This window comes from Acipenser ruthenus, chromosome 9 (genome assembly GCF_902713425.1).
Source record: "Acipenser ruthenus chromosome 9, fAciRut3.2 maternal haplotype, whole genome shotgun sequence".
Lineage (NCBI taxonomy): Eukaryota > Metazoa > Chordata > Actinopteri > Acipenseriformes > Acipenseridae > Acipenser > Acipenser ruthenus.
In genome coordinates, this window is record NC_081197.1 from 26917795 (window position 1) to 26940964 (window position 23170).

Sequence of the window (23170 nt, forward strand, 5' to 3'; positions counted from 1 at the left end):
CCTAAGTGGATACATATCTGCATTTTTCTGAGATGGCATCAAGAGGCTGCAAGCATCCGGCAGACGCATTTTGCTATGTTTGCGGCCAATTTATCAAGACAAGAGCGAAAAAGTACTCCGTGGAAGCATCTGCTAAGATGTGTGAGGCCTACAAGGCATATTTCGGCATGCCTGTCGGGGATCAAGACAAACCCTGGGCACCTCATTTCACCTGTGAGCACTGCAAAAAAACTCTGGAAGGTAATATGGACAATTGTTGCTCGGAATTTTATGTTATAAAATTTGTTAAAATTTTTAAAATTGTAAAAGTTTTTAATTTTAAAATGTTTTACAATTTTCAATGTTATTGAAAAAATATATCATATATGAAAAATGTTGCGAGAATCTCTTACACATTAGTCATGGGGGAAATAAATGTATTTTTGTAGGATGGTACAGAGGGGAAAAGAGAGCCATGAAGTTCGCTATCCCAAGAATTTGGCGGGAACCCACTGACCACTCAAGCAACTGCTACTTCTGCATGGTGGACCCTTCCAAACGTCGGACTGGCAAAAGAATGCACCTGCTATCACGTATCCGGACCTTCCTTCATCCATCGCCCTGGTGCCACACTGCCATGCGCTCCCCGTACCCACTCCTCCAGAGAGAGCGCAGCCATCTTTAGAAGAGAGCAGCAAGTCAGAGAGCGAGGAAGACGTTGTAGATCCAGATGACAATTTCAGAGGTGGAGCTGAGGAGAGAAACCCATACTACCCCAACCAAAAAGACCTCAACGACTTGATTAGAGATCTTGGTCTCACCAAGTCCAATGCCAAGCTTTTGACGTCTAGGCTCAAGCAATGGAACTTGTTGGATGAAAGTGTGCAAGTCGCAGATCAGAGGAAGCATCACCAACCTTTTTCCAGCTTCTTCACCCGTCAAGATGGGCTTTGCTTCTGCCACAATGTGACCAGTCTGTTCGAGGCAATCGGAATCGCCTGTAGCCAGAATGAGTGGCGCCTCTTCATTGACAGCTCATCCAGGAGCCTCAAAGCCGTGCTGCTCCATAATGGTAACAAGTACCCGTCTCTTCCCCTGGCTCACTCGGTGCACCTCAAAGAGGATTACAACAGCATCAAGACCTTGCTGGACGCCTTGAAGTATGATGAGTACGGCTGGGAGGTCATAGGAGACTTCAAAATGGTGGCATTCCTGATGGGTCTCCAAGGTGGTTTTACCAAGTTTCCCTGCTATCTTTGCCTTTGGGACAGCAGGGACACCAGCATGTCCCTCAAAGTCCATATCCTTGATGCTCATCTTGATAAATTCAAGGAGAACATGGGAGCGTACTCGGAGGAGCAAGGCGAGCGCTTCCACCAGGATATACTGGACTTTGAACGCCGCTACCAAGGACAGTATAACGAGAACATGATGGGAGACTACATTTGGGGGCTGATTCGTGAAAGTGATTTACAGTATAATCGTAAATCTCGAAAAACTACTCACTTCTAAATCTTTTGTAGTCATTTTTGTATTACTTTAGTGTAAATACATGTTAATTTGGATTCATATGTTGTTTTTTTCCCACTTTATGTGAACAAAAAGACACATAAGGCATAAGCAATTAGGAAATAACACTTACTACCCAGGAACAAAAATTGTGTTACATAGTGTCAAAGTCGTTGAGCCTTTTTAATTTGAAGTGTTTTTCCTGAGGGCTCTGTGGCTCCATTGCCGTCTGACTTTCTCCCATGGGTCTTGTTTATTCTCATGTATCCAGCGCCTTCACCTTCCTCCAGGCTCCTACAACAGTGCACAGCTACATTGAAGCTCACATCTGATTACAGGCGGTCTGCTCCTGGTTTATTTAGAAACATCGGGGGCTTATGCTTAGGTTACAAAAACTGTGGGATTTTAAACGCACAAAGATGCTATTTTGAAATTAATATAGAGTATTTTTCTAAACAAAATTATACATTACAGTGCTGGTGGAGGCAAAAAAGTACCAGTTATCTAAAACTTTGAGTGTAAAAAAAGATATTCTAGAAAATATTGCATAGGCTGAAAGTCAAAGAGTAAATGCATGCTGATTTTTTTTTTTTAAACTTCATACTTGTTATAAATTCAGTACACCATAGCTGTATTATATAACTAAACCAGTCACTCATTCATTGTTCATCAGTACTAAATAAACTTGTTTATAGTTTCCACACACATTTCAAAAAGGGTTTTGTTCACAATAGTAAGGCATACATTCTGATTCACATATTCAGCTCTGCTTTCTTTAGCGTTGCCGCAGTCAATTATCTAGCATGTAATGCCCACTGCTGCAGATAAGCCAAAAATACATCTCATCTCATTGAAACCTTTTAGCCAAAGTACTAACCCTGCAGTTTTTCTTAAATGGTAAAAACAAATACCAAGTTTTGCTGTCAGAGGAATTCTATATACTAGCCACAGAAGCTCCCTGCAGTGTTTTCAAGCGAACAGCTCTTGTTTGACAATGTGCATTTGTATGACATCCCTGGAATGTGATTTATGAAGGTTAAGGGTCATTAAGGAGCATGGCAATGTTCATGAATTTGATCTGATTGTACATGTTGAATAATGACATACAGCAGACCCACCACTAGTGGATGCTGCAGCACTTAGAAATATTGATAAAACAGATTATAGAACAGAAGTATTACCATTACTTTATATCTCTTATATTTTCCATTATAAAAGGCACATATTATGGTAAACATGCATTTGATTTTGCATTGGTATTTTCTATTAATGAACAAAATGTACAGATCAATCCTTAAAGATTTACACTTCCAACGTGTTCCTTGCATTCAACTTCAAAGGGTCACATGAAGAGTGGAAAAGCAGCGCTTGGTTTCTGAGTTTTAAAATAACTCCTACTCATTGGCTTGGTTTACTTGTAAAAATAAATCCCACCTTTCTGACAGGCTAATTTGGTAATACCTTTTCAGAATTTTGGAGAAAATCGCCTTCAAAATTCAAATGAGTATTTTACTTTATAGTAGCTTTAGTATTTAGTTTTATAATCTTATTGGATAAATGGTGTCACATAAAATAAAAATAAAAAAAAACCATACTGAATGAAGAGGTCTCGAAACCCCTTCTACTGTACGATTATTATTTTTTTTCTATTTGGTCAAAGAAGCTTGCCAGGGCTACATTCATCAGATCTCAGTTGTTAATATCGTGAGCAATGTGAGAGTTTCTACACTGCTGGTAAACCAAGCCCATGACTCACAGTTTTCAACATCACTGCATTTCTTTATGGAGTTATGAAATATCAGTTATCTTAACTTCTTTACAAAACTCAGCCCCCGTTACCTTTCTTTGATACAAGAGAGCTCTCTTATGTCTCTATTATACAGCTGGTACATCGAGTATAACTGTGGCAGGGCAAAAGCCCCACTGCTGTAAATCGTGTGTGTGTGGGAATGCAAGGTTGGCAGGGATGGGGTAAAATCTGTCCCTGCCATCAATCACAGGTGCGGCCATTCCCCATTTAGGTAATTGGTGCTAATTGGGGAGTCGCCACATGTATAAAAAGAGCCAGAAAGCCTTTGTTTGGTGGAGAGAGTGAGAGTGAGAGTGAGAGTGAGAGTGAGAGTGAGAGTGAGAGTGAGAATGAGAGTGATATGGATATGTAGTCAAGGCTAATGCCCAGCCTACAAGTGATTTAGTCTTGTTTGAACTTTTTATTTTGGCCCTCATGCCAGTTTGTTCAGTCCTGTGTTTCTTTTTGTGTTTAATAAATGTGTGCTTTAGCACTTGACTGCATCTTTTGTTTCTGTGTCTCTTTCCTGCCCGTAACAGTCTGGGCCGTGACGCTACCCTGTCAAAGTAACCATTAATCACCCCCCCTGCAACACTGTCGCAATTTAAAAACAGGTTATTATGTTTATGTTAGAAGTGGGATATTGCTCCTTGTGACCCAGAGCAGGACTGCATTAAAAAAAAAAAAAAAAAAAAAAAAACCAAGGAGTGGCTCCGCCTAAATGCCATGAGACCAGCTGCCTGCCCAAAGGTCAGAGATGCTGGCTCCTCTGCCTTCCAAACCCCATGGGATAGTGGATTAGAAGCTCTCCTTGGCTGGCTTGAGGACCAAGGTGATGCCTTGCGTGTGGGGAGTTTGGGCACTTGGTGGTATGCTACCCTCTCAGAGAGGAAGAGGAGGAGCTGGCTGCCCGAAGGCTGGAGAAGACAGAATTGCCTGGCACAAAACAAAAGAAGGGGAGGAGCGAATGTTCCTGGAGGCGATCAAAGGAGCTGGTGGCGTCTCCAGCACCAGGTGAGGGAGGTGCTGCCTGCCCAAGTGCCAAAGAGAGGTTCTGCCTGCCCGAGTGCCAGAGAGGGAACAGCCACAACAGTCTCCAGAGCCAAAGGGGGAGGAGATGCTGCCGTCTCCAGAGCCAAAGGGGGAGGAGCCACTGCCGTCTCCACAGCCAAAGGGGGAGGGGCTTCTGCCGTTTCCAATGCAAAAAGGGGAGGAACTGCTGTCGTCTCCAGAACCAGAAGGGGGGAGCTTCCACCGGCTCCTTAAGTCAGCAAGGCAACCACCGGGCTAACCTCAGCAGCTGCTCCACCTGCTGCTGAGGGGAGCATGGCGAAAGCTATCTGCAAGTCCACATCTCCCCTGCAACACTGTCGCAATTTTAAAATAGGGTTATTATATTTTATTAAATTTTCTAATAAGTCATATGACTATAAAAAATCACTTACTATAATCTGAGGACCCCAACGAGCCACTGTACCTCTATACTGTAAAACCTCTACAATCCAGAAACATGGATTAGACAGTGTGCTGGATAACAGAATAACCGTAAAAAAGAATCTAATACTGTACCTAAAAACGTTAAAATGATAAAACTATTTGTATTACTGTTTACATACAGTATAATAAACACAATGTCTCAAACTTTAAACACAACAATCCCAGAATGGGATTTTCTTTTTGCCTTTAAATGCAGAAGCCATCAGCCTAATTACATACAGAGCCTAATTATCCCTACATGTTTTTTTTTTTTTTTTTTTTTTTTTTTAAAGTGGCCAACACTCTGAAAAACAACATTTTTACTGATGATCAGTCAGGAAAAGTTTACTGTTTTAACCCAGTTGTCTTGCTAAAACAAATTAATATTCTACATGAAATTGATATATCTGTCTATCCTGGATAAACAGATATGTTGCCCTTAGGACTGTAAAACATAATCATCCCATGAACAGTAAGATTGTTAAATGCTGCCACTATGAGTTGGTACCTGGTAGTGCTGAAAGTCATAAGGTTTGGGCAGTGGGCAGATTTCTCTGTAAATGAGACTGTCAAAACACTGCATTGAAATGGTTGTTTACTTTGGGAATATGTTTTTTGGGGGGGAGGTGAGGAAACACTGCCTCATCTGGAAAGGAAACCAGGTTTCTGCAGATTTGTTTCTTTGCCACCTGCTCAAGCAAGGCTTGTTGCACATCAAAAGGCGGCATGAGAAAAGCTCTCAGAAATTCTGGGTTTACTCCAGACCTCATCTGGAACTGTGGCAAAACAAATATCAGTCAGGATGCAACTAACGTGTCCTAGGACTGCATTGCGCTGCTTCTGAATCACTGATAATGAAGTGCCATACCGATTCTATTAAATGGTATTGACACTTATTTAACAAGGCCAGGTTGCACTAAATAATGACAGAGGAGTGCACATGGTACCTTCTTTAGCAACAGCGCCTTTAAGAAAACATGCAGCTGTAACATACATTGATTTACAATGTTAAACAATAACACACGTACAGCTCTGTATCAAATTTGACGGCAATATTTAAAATATATCCTTTGATGAGGTTTGGATTTGTCATGATGGTGGTCTGAGCTAAATCGTCAGCATAACATTCAAAATAATACCAATGATGAGAATGAGAAGGATATTAATAGTAGTGATTGTAATATGTGTGGAAAAGGAAATTAATAAAATCTGTTCTAACAGACATAATTCAAGAACCCCTAAAAAAGTATAATGCCATGAAAACAGAAAATAAAAACAATATTGCAGGGTTTTATAGCTACAGGAATAAAAAAAATAAAAAAACTTGGCAGTCTAAATACAATAATTTCTCTATTCACCCTTCACCCTTATGCTGTTTCTTTGCTACAGCGATGTTAGCTTATACACTGGACACAAGTGCCGAGGTAGCAATGTGGTGAGACACAAGCCATGTAGAATAAAACACATTCTTATCATATGAAGTGGCACTTAGGGTTTATTCCCTTCCCCTGTAGTGCACAGCAGCTCTTGAACTCAGAGACACAGGCTTTGTTTATATCCTGCTTTCTTTGCATCTTGACAGCAAAACCAAAGGCAGAAATGTGACCATGGGTTTATAACAATTCAAATGGAAATCAAAAATGCATGTGCAGATTGTATTTCAATGCATTTACTTTGAGGGGTGTGTGGGGAGTGTTTTGAAAATGCCTGCCTTTGTTTCAGAGGCAACAATCATATTTTGCATGCAAGTTGCAGTGTGTAACCTTTTCTCCACAGGTCTGCTCAAATAAAAGAGGGATTTGGTGGTTGAAAAAGCTGCGTTTCTGTCAAAACATTTTTCTTAAAACCTGGCATTTAACGTTGTACCGAAAAGTTAAGAGACTGAAGCAAACGTAAAATCATTTTGTTTTTTATTGGAGTTCTTTAATTATATATCGCAAAGATATGGTTTCAACACTGTGCGACTCCTAAAACCTCTGTACTGTAAAACCTACACTTGACTCTAATATAATAGCTATTGTTCTACTGTGATTGTTGTTACAATTCTACTGCGCAAAAAAGATAAAATCAATGGTAAAATTTAGACTACCTCTGAACTAAGCTCAAAAGACTGACGGCAAAATCAGATAAGCAAATCTATTATCCTTTAACCTTTGTGTATTCTTCAAGTTTTCAAGGATTACATTGCATAGTGATCAATAACAACCATTTCTGGTACACTCACACATGATATTGGCTGATGTTGGATATGGCACTCTAGATGAACAATTTGCCCACCAATTGTCTCATGTCAAAAAGACAGTACGTGTCTCTAAAGTATACATAACTTCTGACAATGAACGGGAGTTTCCATGCTCTTGAAACAGAAAAATAACTAATCTACTGTATACAAAAAAAAAAAAAAAAAGTCTTTAGAGTTTGAGATGTTGAAAACTCCTTCCCTACATGCATTTCAAAAGAATAATTAAAACATCTAGCGCTGCCAAAACCCAAAGTATTATACACTTCCTTGGTGTATTGCAACTCTATAGCAATGTATACACTGCTTCAGTCCTGCACTGGTATACTCTACAGTATAACATTCCAAAATAAAGTTCATTGTACTCTTCCTAAAGTAACTTGTTAAGAAAATGTTTACAGCACCAGTTGACTAATTCTGAACCTTGTAAAAGTCTGTCACTCTTGGACTGCAGGGTATCCTACAGGAATCCAACTGCTAGACAGAATCTACCAACTTGCATTCTGCTACGATTTGGGGTCAGCCTTTCCCTGTTAAAAAACAAACAAACAACTGTGATACAAGAACATTTTTGGTTAGCATGAAGCTCACAAACAAAGTAATTGCTCTTTTCTTGCAAGAGCCCCGTTGAGAAAAACAGCTACAGAGCTTAAATATTCAGTGTTTAACAGTAAGCTTTGTGGTAGGCTAATATGATTCTACATACAGTACACATTTTGTTTTTCACTTGACACATGCAGTTCTTTGGAAAGAAAACACATTCATCTTATTTTCAAGTATTTTCAATACATATCTTTAAAAGACAAAATCATTTTTTTGCGACATACAGTGTTCATACACTTTTTCAACTTGTGTTTTAGTTAGTTTCTACTAGTTTTTCGATAGTTATCCACATAGGCGGCCTACCGCAGAGCATTATATCTTTTTGATCCAGAGCAGAAGTTGCTCCTGGTTTTCTAAAAGTATTTGTCAGAATCTTGAGGTGCATATCTAGCAAGAGACAATGCAGGTATGCAAAAGAGAAGGAAGATACAATCTAAGAAATGCCCAATATTTGAGAACTACGTTGCATTATTTACAAAGAAAAAAGTTGTATACTGCGTAGTAGTATCCTCGTGCCAAAATAGGATAGTATAATGGTACCAATAGTATACTAAAACCAGACAATTTTGGCACAAGTATACTTGCAGTATACTACTTTTTTGTAAGGGATGATATTGGATTCTGATCCAAACTTCTTTATACCCTCTGTTAAATGTTGAACACTATGGGAGGTGAAAAATAACAAAAATGAAATAGCAAATGAGCACGCATTATATATTAAAATGTGCAAGTGTTGTATATTAAACATACAAGTCTAAATACAGTACACCCTCGCTATAACAACCCTGTTTGGGTCCAAAGCCTTTTGTTCGCTATAGTAAAAGGACAATCCAATACGAACAAGCTGCTGGAGTAAGTTAAGGAAGTTTTTATTCTTTGATTTTCATTATTACAGTATGTGTCACTACTACCACTAATAATAATAATAATAATAATAATAATAATAATAATAATAATAATAATAATAGCAGTGGGATTGTGAATAAAAGTAGGATTACAAGTACAGTACCTATTTGTGGCTGCATCCAGTATTCTGCCTATATCCTATTTGTTGAAGAACACAGTACAACCACCCCCACCCCCCCAAAAAAGCACAACGTTTCAGTTTTGTTTCCTTATTAAAAAAACAAAACAAAACACCACATCAATGTTGCTTTGCCATGCCGGCTGCATAGAGCTGTAAGAGCCAACATCAGCAGCAGTTTTATTTTTTTTATTTTTTTAAAATCAGTATTTAATTGTATAATGAAGGCCATATAGCAAGGATGTAAATAATATATCTATTAATAAAGGTAACAACAAGAAAACACAATGTGAATCTTGGTGAGCAGAGTACATTAGCTTGTAATTCCAGTTTGTAACTTCATTTAAAATTCATATTCAATATAAATTTATATATTTTGGCTGTCATAGTGTCCATTTTGCCCTATGTGACATATACCGGTGCGCTGACTGGATAGGATTGCTTGAGTTGTCAGGACATTGTCAGGGGTGTTACACGGGGCAATCCTCGCAGGATTTGGTCACAAGCAGTATAGCTGCTAATAGTAAATTGCCAAGACAGTTGCCGCTACAGCTGCTGATCCGCTTTTGAAATCAATTATTATTAATAAAAAATAAATCATTGAATTATTTTCATTCTCCTGTGATACTAGTAAAATTCCAGACTTTCATAACAGAGACATGGTTTTTCAAGCATTTTCAAGCCCTGGAAATCACTTTGGCATTTTGTCATACTTTCTCCAGACTTCCAGATTAGCGTACAAACCCTGTGAAAGTGGTTACACACAAAATCAGATGTTTCTCTTAATATCACCTTAAGATGTAGTATTAGGCAACACCACCAGAAATTTAAAACACATAATGTAAAAGTGTGTTGTATGATAATGAAAGCCTGTTTCACTTCACAACTCTGACTTATTATACAACACCATAGAAAAAAAAAATATATGCAAAAAAGGCTAGCACGTATCCTTGGATTTGCATACAGTCATCACAGAGGCATGCGTGCTTTTATTGACCCATGACCCTTGGATCACAATGTGTCATGGGCTCCAGCTGCTGAGCCTTTGGGAGCATGCCATTTTATTTCTGCTGTGCTTCCTTAGCTGTGAATGTTATGCTGCATGCAACTCTTCTGATTTGCACTTGTCATGGCTTTTTGTTTCCTGATTTTGCTTTGCTGTTTGGGCCACAGTTTAACTCTGTCAGTTCAACATCAGACAGCGCTTCTGGTGGCCAAAGGTTTTGCATGCGTTCTATAGTCTTTTGATTGGTTATCTTCTCCTGCTCCAGTGAGCGGATTAGGCGCTTCATTTTACTCTCCCGGGTGACGATGTTCTCCAGGGCAACCTCCAGGTTCTGGATTTTAATGCGGGCCGCCTGCAAAACACAAAGTTTCTTGTTCAGTGTTTTCAACCTTATCAAATTTACACTGTACAGAATTCCCACATTAAGGTATATTTACCACTTTTTTATTTCCATGTGGGTCCTAGTGAAATACTGAGGTGAATATGTTTTGTATATGATTTTCCAGTACCAAGTTACCTTACTGTGTAGAAGCAGTATATGTAACATACTATAAAGGAATTGTGTGAAATAGGAAATATTAGGCTTAATGTATCACAATATATGTTCTCAAGGCACAAGCCCACTAAGTGAATCCTCCACAGAAAGACTTGTGTTTTATTAACCAATATCAAATCAACAGTGGGTGCTGCATTGATCACGACACCCTGCCTCATTATCAGGAATGCAGAATCACAGGTGAATAGAAACTAAAATGGCACACAGACAAGGTTTACCATTAAATACACTTTGGTCTCAGCAGGCAGTCCTGGTGTGAAGGGACGAATGAATGAATAAATAAATGCTTTCACGTTTTTTTTTTCTACTTTTTTTTTTTTTTTTGTTCCGGTGGCTGGGTTTGAACATTAAACTCTTTGGAAGCAAATGTTTCTTTATGAATTCTTTACATTCCTCATCTCGGGGCCCCTACAGGGTGTAACAGTGACACCTGCTGGAAGGACACAGCTGTAGCTCCTGGTTCAGTAATAGGCACGAGTGCTTAACGAGTCAGGACACTGGTTTTCTGTCCTCTCTTCTAATCGGAGGGCAAAGCTTTGATCAATAGCAACAGGATAAAGAAATGAATTTCAATGAATTTCCATGTCACGATGGATCCTACCAACACTAATTACTACTGCAATAGTGTACATGTGTGTTGAACCCCCCCTTTAAATCTGAAAGGAAAGCTAAACTCTTCCTTCCTCCTAGTTTGTTATATATATATATATATATATATATATATATATATATATATATATATATATATATATATATATATATATATATATATATATATATTATTATTTATTTCTTAGCAGACGCCCTTATCCAGGGCGACTTACAATTGTTGCAAGATATTACATTATTTTTTACATACAATTACCCATTTATACAGTTGGGTTTTTACTGGAGCAATCTAGGTAAAGTACCTTGCTCAAGGGTACAGCAGCAGTGTCCCCTTCCTGGGATTGAACCCATGACCCTCCGGTCAAGAGTCCAGAGCCCTAACCACTACTCCACACTGCTATATATCTATCCCTCTTCATTTAGGGATATAAAGAGACAATACATAGTTTGTTCTATCTTGACAAAAAATATATATACATACAGTATACATAATTTTAATTTTAATATTGAGCGGCCAGTACTCTTAGTATTGTACAGCTGTTCAGGGAGGTGAGTTCTTTTAAAGCAGAAATGTGTTTCTGTTTCTACAGGAACAAAAGCTGTAATCGGGGTTTAAAGCAAGTAAGTACACTCTGAAGTGGTTGAAGAGGTTGGGGCAGTGGAATGATGTCACCTGTAGTTTCTCCAGCAGATCCATGTTCTGCCTCTTGAGCTGGTAGTTTGTCCGCTCCAGTTTATCCAGTCGGTCCACATCGTCACGGGGCACAGAGGCTTCCAGCATCTCATCCTGCAGCACATGGTATTCAACCTCATAGGCATGGAGCTGTTTGGAAATGTCCATCTCAAACACCTGCAGCAAGAACACATTCCAATTCAGAAATATTGCGATAGAACAGGCAAACAAACAAGCAACTGTGAAGGAAACGAATCAGACATGATGCTACAGTACAGCTCAATTAGATTGTGTTGCCTTCATTTCAGTGCCTCATACTGTATTTGTAACCAGAGGCTAGGTCTCTCCCTCTTGTTTTCCTGGCTCTCAGCACATCACCACAATGTTTGTCCTTTGGGAGCAGGTCGAATATCACACAGAGAAACATTTTTTTTTGCGTGTTTGTGTCAAAATATGTATAGTAGTAACTCGACAGTACTTGCACACTTAAGTTGTACTTTTTTTCCTTTGCTGTCTTCCACAATGAAATCCCTACGGTCACGGGCACATTCTTCTGGGGTTTTTGTGTGTAGGCATTTTTGTACATTTCGCCACAATTCTGTTTTAAATCCTCAGTGTTTTAACTGTAATACAGCTTTAAATCCTGCTAACAAGCCGCTATCCTGATTATTATTATTATTATTATTATTTATTTCTTAGCAGACGCCCTTATCCAGGGCGACTTACAATTGTTACAAGATATCACATTATTTTTACATACAATTACCCATTTATACAGTTGGGTTTTTACTGGAGCAATTTAGGTAAAGTACCTTGCTCAAGGGTACAGCAGCAGTGTCCCCTACCAGGAATTGAACCCATAACCCTCCAGTCAAGAGTCCAGAGCCCTAACCACTACGCCACACTGCTGCCCAGAATCTAAGCCATTAATGTAGATTAGGAAAAGCAGAGGACCTAATACTGATCCCTGTGGTACACCACTGGTTACCTCACTCCATTTGGGGGTTTCTCCTCTAATCAGTACTTTCTGTTTTCTACATGTTAACCACTCCCTAATCCATGCGCATGCATTTCCTTGAATCCCTACTGCATTCAGTTTGAGAATTAATCTTTTATGCGGGACTTTGTCAAAAGCTTTCTGGAAATCTAAATAAACCATGTTGTATGCTTTGCAATTATCCATTGTCAATGTTGCATCCTCAAAAAAGACTAGCAGGTTAGTTAGACACGATCTCCCTTTCCTAAAACCATGCTGATTTATTAGTCAGCATCTCTTCAATATATTCCTTTACTACTTTCTGCTTGTGAGGAGAGAGACAATAAGGCTTCTGCTTTATTGGAATTACATGAGTGGTGTATATTCTGTGACACAACACATTAGTACGTCCAAGTTCCAACGTGCACACATGATTATTCTTTCTTAAAATCTCCATCAAATGGGGCTTCTCAGATTCTATCAAATGTGAGTACAGTCATTTGAAATGTTAAATACAATTCTATTCCTTTCATCCAGAACATTTAGATTTTTTAATTATTACGCTACTTTTGCTAGGCAAGTATTTCTTCCTATGTTAAGTGGAATGAGTATGGGGGCCTGAAGTTAGTCCACAGGGGACAATACTCCACATTACAAAACTATCACACAGGACTGACTGGTAGGGGGATAAGAAACGTCCTTGTCGCTATTTGACACAGAGTGAGGGGGTGTCCAGTGCTGTAGTAAACTCACCTCATATATTTCCCTAACGTTTGTATATTATTACAGACAGAAATGCATTAGAAAGACTCACGTTAACTGGTAGGGGTTCAACAAAGGTAAATAATTCAATAATTTTGATCAAATTGAATAGACACCATTGGTTTCCAATGAGGGATCATTCTGTACCTGGGCGATGGTCTTTTCCATCTGGGCAATGGTCAGATTTGGGATAGTGCTCTTAAGGAAGTCCACAATAGATTCAAAGCTGTCACACTCCATTATACTGGCTTCATGGCTGCTGAGCAGGCTAAGCGCTACTTTAAATATGACGTCAATTCCTTGAAGAAACAGTATATCTAGAAGAATATAAAAAGAAAATAAGAAGCTCATATACACACATGGTTCTTATCAAAAACAAAAGTAGAGGAGATGTTATTATCTACCCTTAACTGCAGGCTCTTCATATTAAGTACAGATTCATATTCAGATGAAGTCTGAGTTGTCAAATTTAGTTGAAGTGATAAATGCTCACTTATATTAGGTTTGATACGTGTTTACAGCACCAATAAAGAACCCTCGGGAAGTGATTTCCCTAATATCATGATCTACAATTAGATATGGATTGACCATAATGCAACAGTGCATGTTGAAGTAGTGGATTTCTCCTTCAATTTATGAATGATTATAAAGGTTTAGGTATTTTTTGTAGTGGTGTGTGTGAAGCAAACCTTATTAATATGAGAAATTGACTTTATAACTCAAAATGTGAATTGTCATAACGAGAAATGTTAGCTTTGTACCAACTATAAAGACACTGTCAAAGTGTGTGGTCTGTACCTTTACCAAATTACTAAATTTGGTATCTTTGATACAAAACAAATGTGGCAGTGAAAGGGTTATTTTTTTACTGGACAACCCCTATAATGGAACTTAACCAAGAAGATCAAAGAATACAGCTAAATATTAAGATGGTAAAAATTTACTGCCTGTATACAGCAGAATCTTCAAGCCACATAACCTCAACATGGCTGCCAACATATTTAGCATGCAGGGTTTATCCAACTTTTTCCACCAACTGTAAATATTTACCAAACACCCTGGCCACAAAGCTAAGTGGAAACTGGGAGGCAAGGAGAGTGAGAAACCAGGGAGCAGCATACAGGCTCGGGCTGATTTCATTCTCCTCCAAGTGGTTGTAGAGATCCCTGTGGTAGTCATGGAGGAGTCTTGACAGCTGGTACATCTGAATCTGTAATCAGAAGGGGAGATGGAATGAATTGGCATCCCAGCCCATTGAACTAAATGTTTGACCAGAGTTCACCATACAATAAAAACCGACAACAGTCATGAATGAACAGCTTTGTGTTCCTACCTGGAGGGAAATCATGTCTGGTCTATACTGTTTGCGGATGCCCAGATCATACATCAGGAATTTGAGCATTTGGAAAGCCTGCTCCTCACTCATATGCAGAAGCAGGACTCCCGCCACGAAGCTGATCCCTTGACAGTAGCCCACCTCCTTGTCCAACAGAGAATAGGCTTTCAGCAGATTGAAGAGGGAGAGCTGGCCAGGCCCCAGCTGCGCAGAGAAGTACTGGTGAGTGGGGAAAGTCCGCCCTGAGAACCAAAGAAAAGGAAGCTGGAACTGTCAGTGACTGCAATCTGACGGTGACCTGCAGCACACTATGGCATCTGTGCAAAGGGGATTGCTATTATTATTCCTGATTCCACTGGTGATTTGCTGCCTAACAAACTGTTCCCTTTTTTTTTTTTTGGGACCTCCAGCGGTTGCAACCTTACTCTATCCGGAAACCAGTAAAACATCCACTGTAGCTACTGCATGTTTTATATGCAGTTATACATTCTTCTAAAACACAGACACCTAATAAACCCCATATACTGGACTGTTTTCATGTTTTTACATGGTCACTAATGACAAGGCGTCAGGAGTGTCAGAAGGGTCAAGAAAACCCTCAAAACATCAACAAAACCGTTACGAGTCGTAACAACTGCTCCGGATCTACATCATCAGTTATCAGACGTTTCAGAATCACCAGACTGGTTCTATTACAGTTAAACGAAAATAACGTGTCAAAACTGATTTATGACCAAGGAGGAATATGAAACACAGGAGGCAGCAACACCAAATCATTGTTTTAGCCTCCAGCCTGTTCAGTACTGTGAACCAGGGTGTATCTGCCAAGTCCAAACGTGGGGTACAATACCATTTCCTTTGAGCTAGGGATGCACTGTCCTGTCGTCGTATCAACTGGCTTGACATACTGTAGATATCAACATAGTGAATATTAGAAATATATTATTCTGCCTTCAACTGAGATGAATAGGTACACAACGAGGGTAGCTTATTACAACAGCAGCTTTTTAAACTGTTATTGTCTGTGCTGTATATGAAAATGATATAATTATTTTTTTTACACTGCTGATTTATATTTTTGGGAGGTTCAAGACATTTTTCAACACTGAATTATATCACAGAGCAAAAATATATACGGGTTTTAAATTGTTTACTGTTCACTGGTAGAGTTACAGTGAGTGAGTGTTAGCCTCAGAGTTCATTAAGAGGGCTTTATGAGCTGAGTATTCCATTACTCAACACAAGCACAGATGCACACTCTTGACTTAAAAGATTTCTTAGAATCATAAAAAAAGAAATAGGAATGTGTTTCCTCATTCCTGCTGTTTAGTTGTACAATTATGCATGCCACCTAGTGGCCAAGTAAATTACACCCAGAGCTTACCAAGATCTACCAGGATGGCATGCTGCTGTGTGGTGAGCTGCTTTAAAAGCTCCTTGTAGGACATGTCCAGAGGTTGCTGTTTACATAACAGACGGTGTCTCAGGCGATACTGGACAGCCAGGAACTGCCAGATGTCCCCCCTGCGATTCTTCGGTACACCTAGAGCAAAATAATGAAGGACATCATGAGAGAAAAAAAAAAAAAAAAAATAGAAAATAGAAATGTAAACAGATTCCCCAAACTTAATAATACACACCCTGGCCTGGAGCTGAGCTGAGTTAAATGTAGCGAGCATAGCAAACAGCTATTTATATAAAACAGCTGAATATATTTATCATAAACACACATCTGTATATAAAGAGAAGTGAACTATATGAGGGGATCTTTTGTTAACACCCAATGTGGGCTCACACAGTGTTTTGAATCCTAATGTATGAGCTGCTCACATACCTCCATGCTGCTTCTGTGCAGTTTCTTCAGTTAAAACCAATATGTTTTATACTCTTTTTGAGTATGCATCACACTTAAATGCAAACACTTCTGCCTGCTCAACTCTGCAGTTGGCTGTCCATGACCACTAACATATTTTGGAGTTAGTTTTGAAACATTCCAAGTAATACATTCATATACATTACTTAAAATAATGTAGTTTATTAACATATTGAACCCTTGTGTTTGGAAACGATAAAGACAGCACTGTGCTCACCCTGACTGAGGGCACACTGGATCTCCTCCATGTCACATCTGTCCTTCACTCGTCCTGGAATGGTTAGCTTTTTGTCCCACATTTCTAAGACTTCTTTTGGACATTCACCCACTTCTTGATAATCCAGTTTAATTTTTCGTGTTTGAAGCTCATCCTTGCTTGCTGTGAAGAAGAGGAATAGAAACCTTTAATAAAATAAAAGACGCAAGAGAAACCCAGTTTCAGTACTGTACTGCAACAAGCAACATGCCAGCCTAGAAGACATTAACAGAAGACAGTGGACTGGTCTACAGAAATGTAATAGTGGAACATTGCTAACTGAATCAAGGCACTTGATAGAGTGCTCAGGCAGTTTTAACCACTTGACAATGGTCAGTGGAAAGTCATTTAAAGCTGTATGACAAACCAGGAATCATTGCTACAGTACTGAAGGTCAAGGATTGCTGGTGCTTCTTCTAAACTGGGTCAACAAAGCTAATATCAATCTAAAAAAAAAAAAAATGGCAACAGGGTGTCACTACTTAATTTTCTTCATTTAAATATGGCTAAAATATCACTTGCATCTAAATTCCTCCATTAATGTGTTCAGGAAAGACCCATCAAGTCTCCCAGCTTACCTTCTAGAAAATGTGAAGATTGACCGTTACTTCTCATCCGCACAAAACATTAAACAAATAAATGCCAAAAAACATTCATGTCAACAAACATCAAGATTCATGAACACTTGCAAACACGTGGAAAGATCAATATATAAAAAAATAGATATAAATGTTGCCACAAGGGGGCTCTCTCTAACCACTTCACTGTGAGACAGGGACGAGGGATGGTTAAGTATAAGGCCTGTACTCAAGCCCCCATACAGTATTTCTTTGTTTTTTTAAATGCCATGTACAGGACAGTTTTTGTGTACCTTGCCATACCGCAAGGATTGATACCCAATGTAACCCTTTACTGAAATTCTTGTTTTCACAGAACCCTTTATTGAAAAAAGGACAGATTGGAATAATGTGTCAATGCAAGTTGTACTAGGAGTTGTATACTAAACAGTTGCTTTTTATGTCATGTTTTTTAATGCATGCAATATAGGGTTAAAGTAGGATTTGTGAGCTGAATATGTTAGATGCCCATACTGAATTTATCATCTGTATTGGTTAGTCCTTCATTACCTCTTTACCTCTGTAATCAGACATTGTCCAGTACTAAACACTGCAATGACAGCACAACACATTCCCTCAGCCTCAGAAGGTCACATGACTTCAAATACATGATTATTATTATTATTATTATTATTTATTTCTTAGACGACACCCTTATCCAGGGCGACTTACAATTGTTACAAGATATCACATTATTTTTACATACAATTACCCATTTATACAGTTGGGTTTTTTACTGGAGCAATCTAGGTAAAAGTACCTTGCTAAAGGGTACAGCAGCAGTGTCCCTCACCTGGGATTGAACCCACGACCCTCCGGTCAAGAGTCCAGAGCCCTAACCACTACTCCACAACTCAACAGCAGACAAAGAATGTTTAAAGACTAGAACTGTAGGGGTTCCTGGATCTGACTGTCCAATGAGTGCTTATTGCCCATCTCATGCATTTACAATGGTATGAGTAAACATGCCTACAGTGGAAAATGTAGGCCTCTGTCTCCATAGCAATAGGGCAGAAGGTTTACCCTTCCTTTACAGAAACCAAGCGGTAGAGAATCATTTACTGATTAGAAGTATGTCTCGCCAGGTAACAATTACACAGAAACCTATGCATGCCCTAGATTTGTTTTAATTATTGTTAGCTAGGGTAAGGAGTCACAGGCACTTAAGGCATGGGACAGAAGGGACATATGTTTTAATAAAAGTAAGAAAGGAAAGGCAGGGGGCGCCCGAGTGGTGCACCCAGTAAAGGCACTCCGCGTGGAGTGCAGGATGCATCCTATAGTCTGGAGATCGCCGGTCTGAGTCCAGGCTATTCCACTGCTGACCAGGACGGGAGTTACCAGGGGGCGGCGCACAATTGGCCGAGCGCGGCCCAGGTGGGGGATGACCTAGGTCGGTCAGGGTGTCCTCGGCTCATCGTGCACCAGCGACCCAGACTGGCCGGGCGCCTGCGGGCCTGCCTGTAAGTTGCCCAGAGCTGCGTGGTCCTCCGACACTGTAGCTCTGAGGTAGCTGCATGGCAGGCCTGCAGAGTGAAAGAAAAGGACAGCTGACTGCACGTTTTGGAGGACGTGTGTGTCCGTCTTCGTCTCTCCTGAGTCAGCGCGAGGGTGGCAGCGGTGAGCCAGGTTGAAATAAAAAAATAATTGGGCTTTACAAATTGGGGAGAAAATGAGAAAAAGTAATTGCCAATTCCAAAAAAAAAAAAAAAGATTAAGTATTTCAGTGGATGCCGGATAAGCTACATTGATAGAAAACCACAAAACGGATGGTCTGGACTGCATTATACGATGGAAAGAACTGACCTCCTATTCAGGGTCTGGACTGCATTATACGATGGAAAGACTTGACCTCCTCATTGCAATGGGCTTTGTGGTGTCACAATTCTCTTTGAACCTATGTTTGTTATTTTTTTTTTTATTTTGCATTTCATATTACCTCATGGCCACTGCAAAATCGCAACACAGCACTGTTGGAGATCGCCACTGTGGGTGGTTCCATGCACTCAGCTTCACCTGAATATCGGGTTCAATGTTTTTGATTGAATAACTTACCTTCGAGCCTCTGGTTCTCTTTCTCCATTCGAAGCAGCAGAATCTGCTGGTGTATGGCTTTCCTCCACAGAGTGTGCAGCTCTTCGGGGGTGCGCTTCCTCCTCTCCCCATCACAAACACTGTCCGGCTGCAACAAGGAGGCGAGTGGGTCCTCCTCCAGAGCAGGGGCCAGCGGAGACAGGGGCCGGAGCTCATTGATGTCCAGTTGGTCTGAAAGGCAGCCGCTTAATACGCTATGGGTCATATCCACAAAGCATTTACCCCAGTGCTAGATTTGATGTTACAGAACTAGGAACAAACCATAAAGGTGCATGCAAGTGCCCATTGTTAACCTAAACAAAAACATTTTAAAAAACAGTGTGCATTTCTCACTAGGAAAAAAGCTTTTAAGATACAATGGACATTACAGGTTTACCATACAGTAAGTGGTTTTTATTTAAAATTATTTTCATCCCCGGGTGCTGCGAGGTCTTGTTTCTAGAAAATTCATCAAAACAAAGTCAAAACTTTCTAAAGGCTAAAGCTGAAAATAGTCCTGTTGAGCACACTGGTTCTCTTTCAACAAAAACTAGAGGGTAAGCTCTGTACTACACCTCACAAGCTATCACAATAAAAATATTTAGGGAGTTTTAGGAACCATATCTCCTAGTGGCCTTTGTAAGCAACCGCTGTGTCACCTTTTTACAACACCTGTTAATTTTACAACACAAGAACAAAAAAAGTAATACATTCAAGCACTCTCAAGTTGTTTCTTATTTTGCAACAAAAATGTGGAATTCTAACCTTTCAAAAAATAGGATTACTGTATATGAGTAAATAACCAGGCCCCAAGGTTTACAAAATTAATTTATTAACATTTTGTCTTTAGGGCTTTAAGAGGTAGCACAACTGGTTACTGGTGATGATCCCGTGATATTTTTTGGCAGAACAGTGTGTAACTAGCAGTTAATTAGATTAAATATATAACATGTATATAATAGGTATGCCCTGCTGTTTGAATGGGCTGCAAGAATGTGACGATAACCTTTTCGATGCATGGCAGCAGGAGATTTGTTCATGGGCGAAGCAACCCTCAGGAATATCTTCTGGCGCCAGGAGACTTGTCGGGGAGTCAGGGGGGCACCCCCGATGTTCAGAGAGTCACTACTGCAGCCAGAGAAAGTCCTTTTCCTCCCTTCACCATTACTGCAGATGAAGCACAACAGTCAGAGCACAGAAAAAAAAACAAAGACTACCAGATACTCCATCAAAAGTGGTTCACTCTGTAAACTTGCAGCCAAGATTCTCACACTGACCATTAAAGTCGGGTCAAAGAAAGGATATTATAGCGTCCTCTGCTCCAGCACATTATCTACTCTCTAACTGTTATTCCAAGAGCTATAATTTTATAGGTTGAAATTCATATTAATTCACTGCTAATATTAATAGGGGTCTCACAATGTGCTCAAAAGTATTATTATTATTTTTTGTAAATTATTGTTTTAAGAGTGCTCAATTGTTTTACCCCTAATTTTCCCCCCAATTTAGAGTGGGCAATTATGTTCCCTCACTGCAGCACTTCCCCACACAGTTCAGGAGAACTGGTTCAGTGGGGATCCTCCGATCCCAAGAGCAAGCCAGTTTCCTGTTTCACACCCAGGAGATCGAGAGCAGATGTCAATGACCTCCTGGCCTCTGGAGGACAAAGGCCAGCCCTGCAGGTGTCCGTCTCAGTTCACTAGGTGCCTGGCTGGTAGGGTATGCTGTTGCGCGATGAGGGGAAACAGTCCCTGCCAGTTTTCCCTCCCTAACCCACGGAAGCACCAGAGCCAATGCAACGCTCCCTCCAGAGTCCCCAGTGAAACCTGCCTTTACCAGAAGAACTACTCAGAGCCCCCCCCCCCCCCCCCCCAATGTGCCCACAATTAGTGTGGAGTAGTGGTTAGGGCTCTGGACTCTTGACCGGAGGGTTGTGGGTTCAATCCCTGGTGGGTGACACTGCTGCTGTACCCTTGAGCAAGGTACTTTACCTAGATTGCTCCAGTAAAAACCCAACTGTATAAATGGGTAATTGTATGTAAAAAAAAAAATAAAATAATGTAATTGTATGTAAAAATAATGTGATATCTTGTAACAATTGTAAGTCGCCCTGGATAAGGGCGTCTGCTAAGAAGTAAATAATAATAATAATAATAATTTAAAATGGAGATACTGTCTTCAATTAAAATACCCTGCATAACAATTACTATTTAATATTAAATAAATATTGTTAAATAACAAAAAACTCATATGTATTGAATCTTTTTGAAAATGCTTTATTATGCATGATTATCTCTGTACTTTGTGTGTGCTACACCGATTCCTTTTGGATGCAGATCTCTACAGGTCTCTTTCTAGGCCAGTTAATAAACTAATGAACTGAGTGGAGTGAAATATATTAACCTAGAATAAAGGCAACAGGGGAGAAAAAAGCATCAAGCCAATGGGAGCCGACAACGGCAATAGATCCTGAAAGATTGCAAATAGAATTATTCACACACATGTAAAACAAACAAAACAGACATTTGAGAAACAGAGCTGTGAAAAGAAGTACGGTTAGTAGTTCAAACATTAGTAATAGCATTTCAAATGAAAAGGGTAAGTATTGCTACAGTACAAGGTGTGTAAAGCATATTCAGGATTGTACTGCATCCTAAAGCTTATTCAAATGTAGGAAACTATACACATACTGTATGCAGTGTCACACATGCTGCCCTTTTCCCTTAAACTGTAGTCATTTTACAGGACTCCTGTGGTGTTCAGAGATTTGCCCCATATACAGGATGATTAGAAAGTAAGTTTACCACATTAACACACCTTCTCATTGATGTGGTAAACTTACTTTCTAATCACCCTGTATATGTTCCAGTAACAGTATTACAACTAAAATGAACTGCATTGGATGCTACTCCATTGTAAATTATTTTTTTTATTTTTTATTGAAATTTGTATACATAGGTCTTGAAATAATTCTCCGGGCTGCCTCTATATCTTTAATCTTTAATGCTACCAGCGGATTTCAGGAAGCTCCTCAACTGAGAACCCACATAACTTCAAGAATTTCTAGTTCTTTTTTTTAATTACGAAACAAAATACTGTACCAAGACTTAAACAAAGCAGACTATAGCTAAGAATTCAATGATGCCACCAAAACTTACTAAGTGAAGCAAGACAGGCCATGTCAAACCTTACTATTCCTACATTTAAATAGTAGTACAAAAGCTATTCTTACACTAACTACACAGCAGCATATTCAGGGGCAGCAGAGTGGAGTAGTGGTTAGGGCTCTGGACTTTTGACCGGAGGGTCGTGGGTTCAATCTCAGGTGGGGGACACTGCTGCTGTACCCTTGAGCACTTTACCTAGATTGCGCCAGTAAAAACCCAACTGTATAAATGGGTAAATGTATGTAAAAATAATGTGATATCTTGTACAATTGTAAGTCGCCCTGGATAAGGGCGTCTGCTAAGAAAATAATAATAACAGATTTGCTTTTACGTTCGTCAACTAATCAACAATACCGTGAACTCTGTTTGAAGCTCTGTAGAACTGGGTTGGCTTGCATCACAATGCATGCGTGACAGGGTGGCTGAGTGGTGACGTCACGGCAGAAGCAGGCACGAAAACAAACTGACACCAATACTGCAGTTCAAAAGAAAGAATCGGCTGTGCCGTTTTTATTCAGCAAAAATAAATAAAATATTTAAACAAAAACACTGGCGCTCACAGAGCAAAATAAAAGAGTAAACAAACACAAATCTCGAACACAAAATCAACAATAAATAATAAATAAACCATACAGGTCAGGCTGGGC

The 23170-nt window shown here is 39.6% G+C and overlaps 1 protein-coding gene across 5 annotated transcripts in view; it reads right to left on the reverse strand.

Moving 5' to 3' along the window:
• Positions 1-6646: 6646 nt before the first annotated feature.
• The window catches only part of LOC117405857 (TBC1 domain family member 4-like), a 76443-nt gene continuing 59919 nt past the window's right edge, over positions 6647-23170 (reverse strand). For all 5 annotated transcript variants that reach the window (XM_059029769.1, XM_034009273.3, XM_034009272.3 and 2 more), the window contains 9 exons: positions 20363-20523; positions 19339-19548; positions 16628-16789; positions 15922-16080; positions 14535-14779; positions 14252-14411; positions 13349-13518; positions 11464-11640; positions 6647-9977 (listed from right to left, as the gene is read on the reverse strand). In XM_059029769.1, coding sequence (XP_058885752.1) covers positions 9747-9977; positions 11464-11640; positions 13349-13518; positions 14252-14411; positions 14535-14779; positions 15922-16080; positions 16628-16789; positions 19339-19548; positions 20363-20523 — 1675 coding nt within the window. In that variant the 3' untranslated portion in view covers positions 6647-9746. The remainder of the gene's footprint in view (positions 9978-11463; positions 11641-13348; positions 13519-14251; positions 14412-14534; positions 14780-15921; positions 16081-16627; positions 16790-19338; positions 19549-20362; positions 20524-23170) is intronic.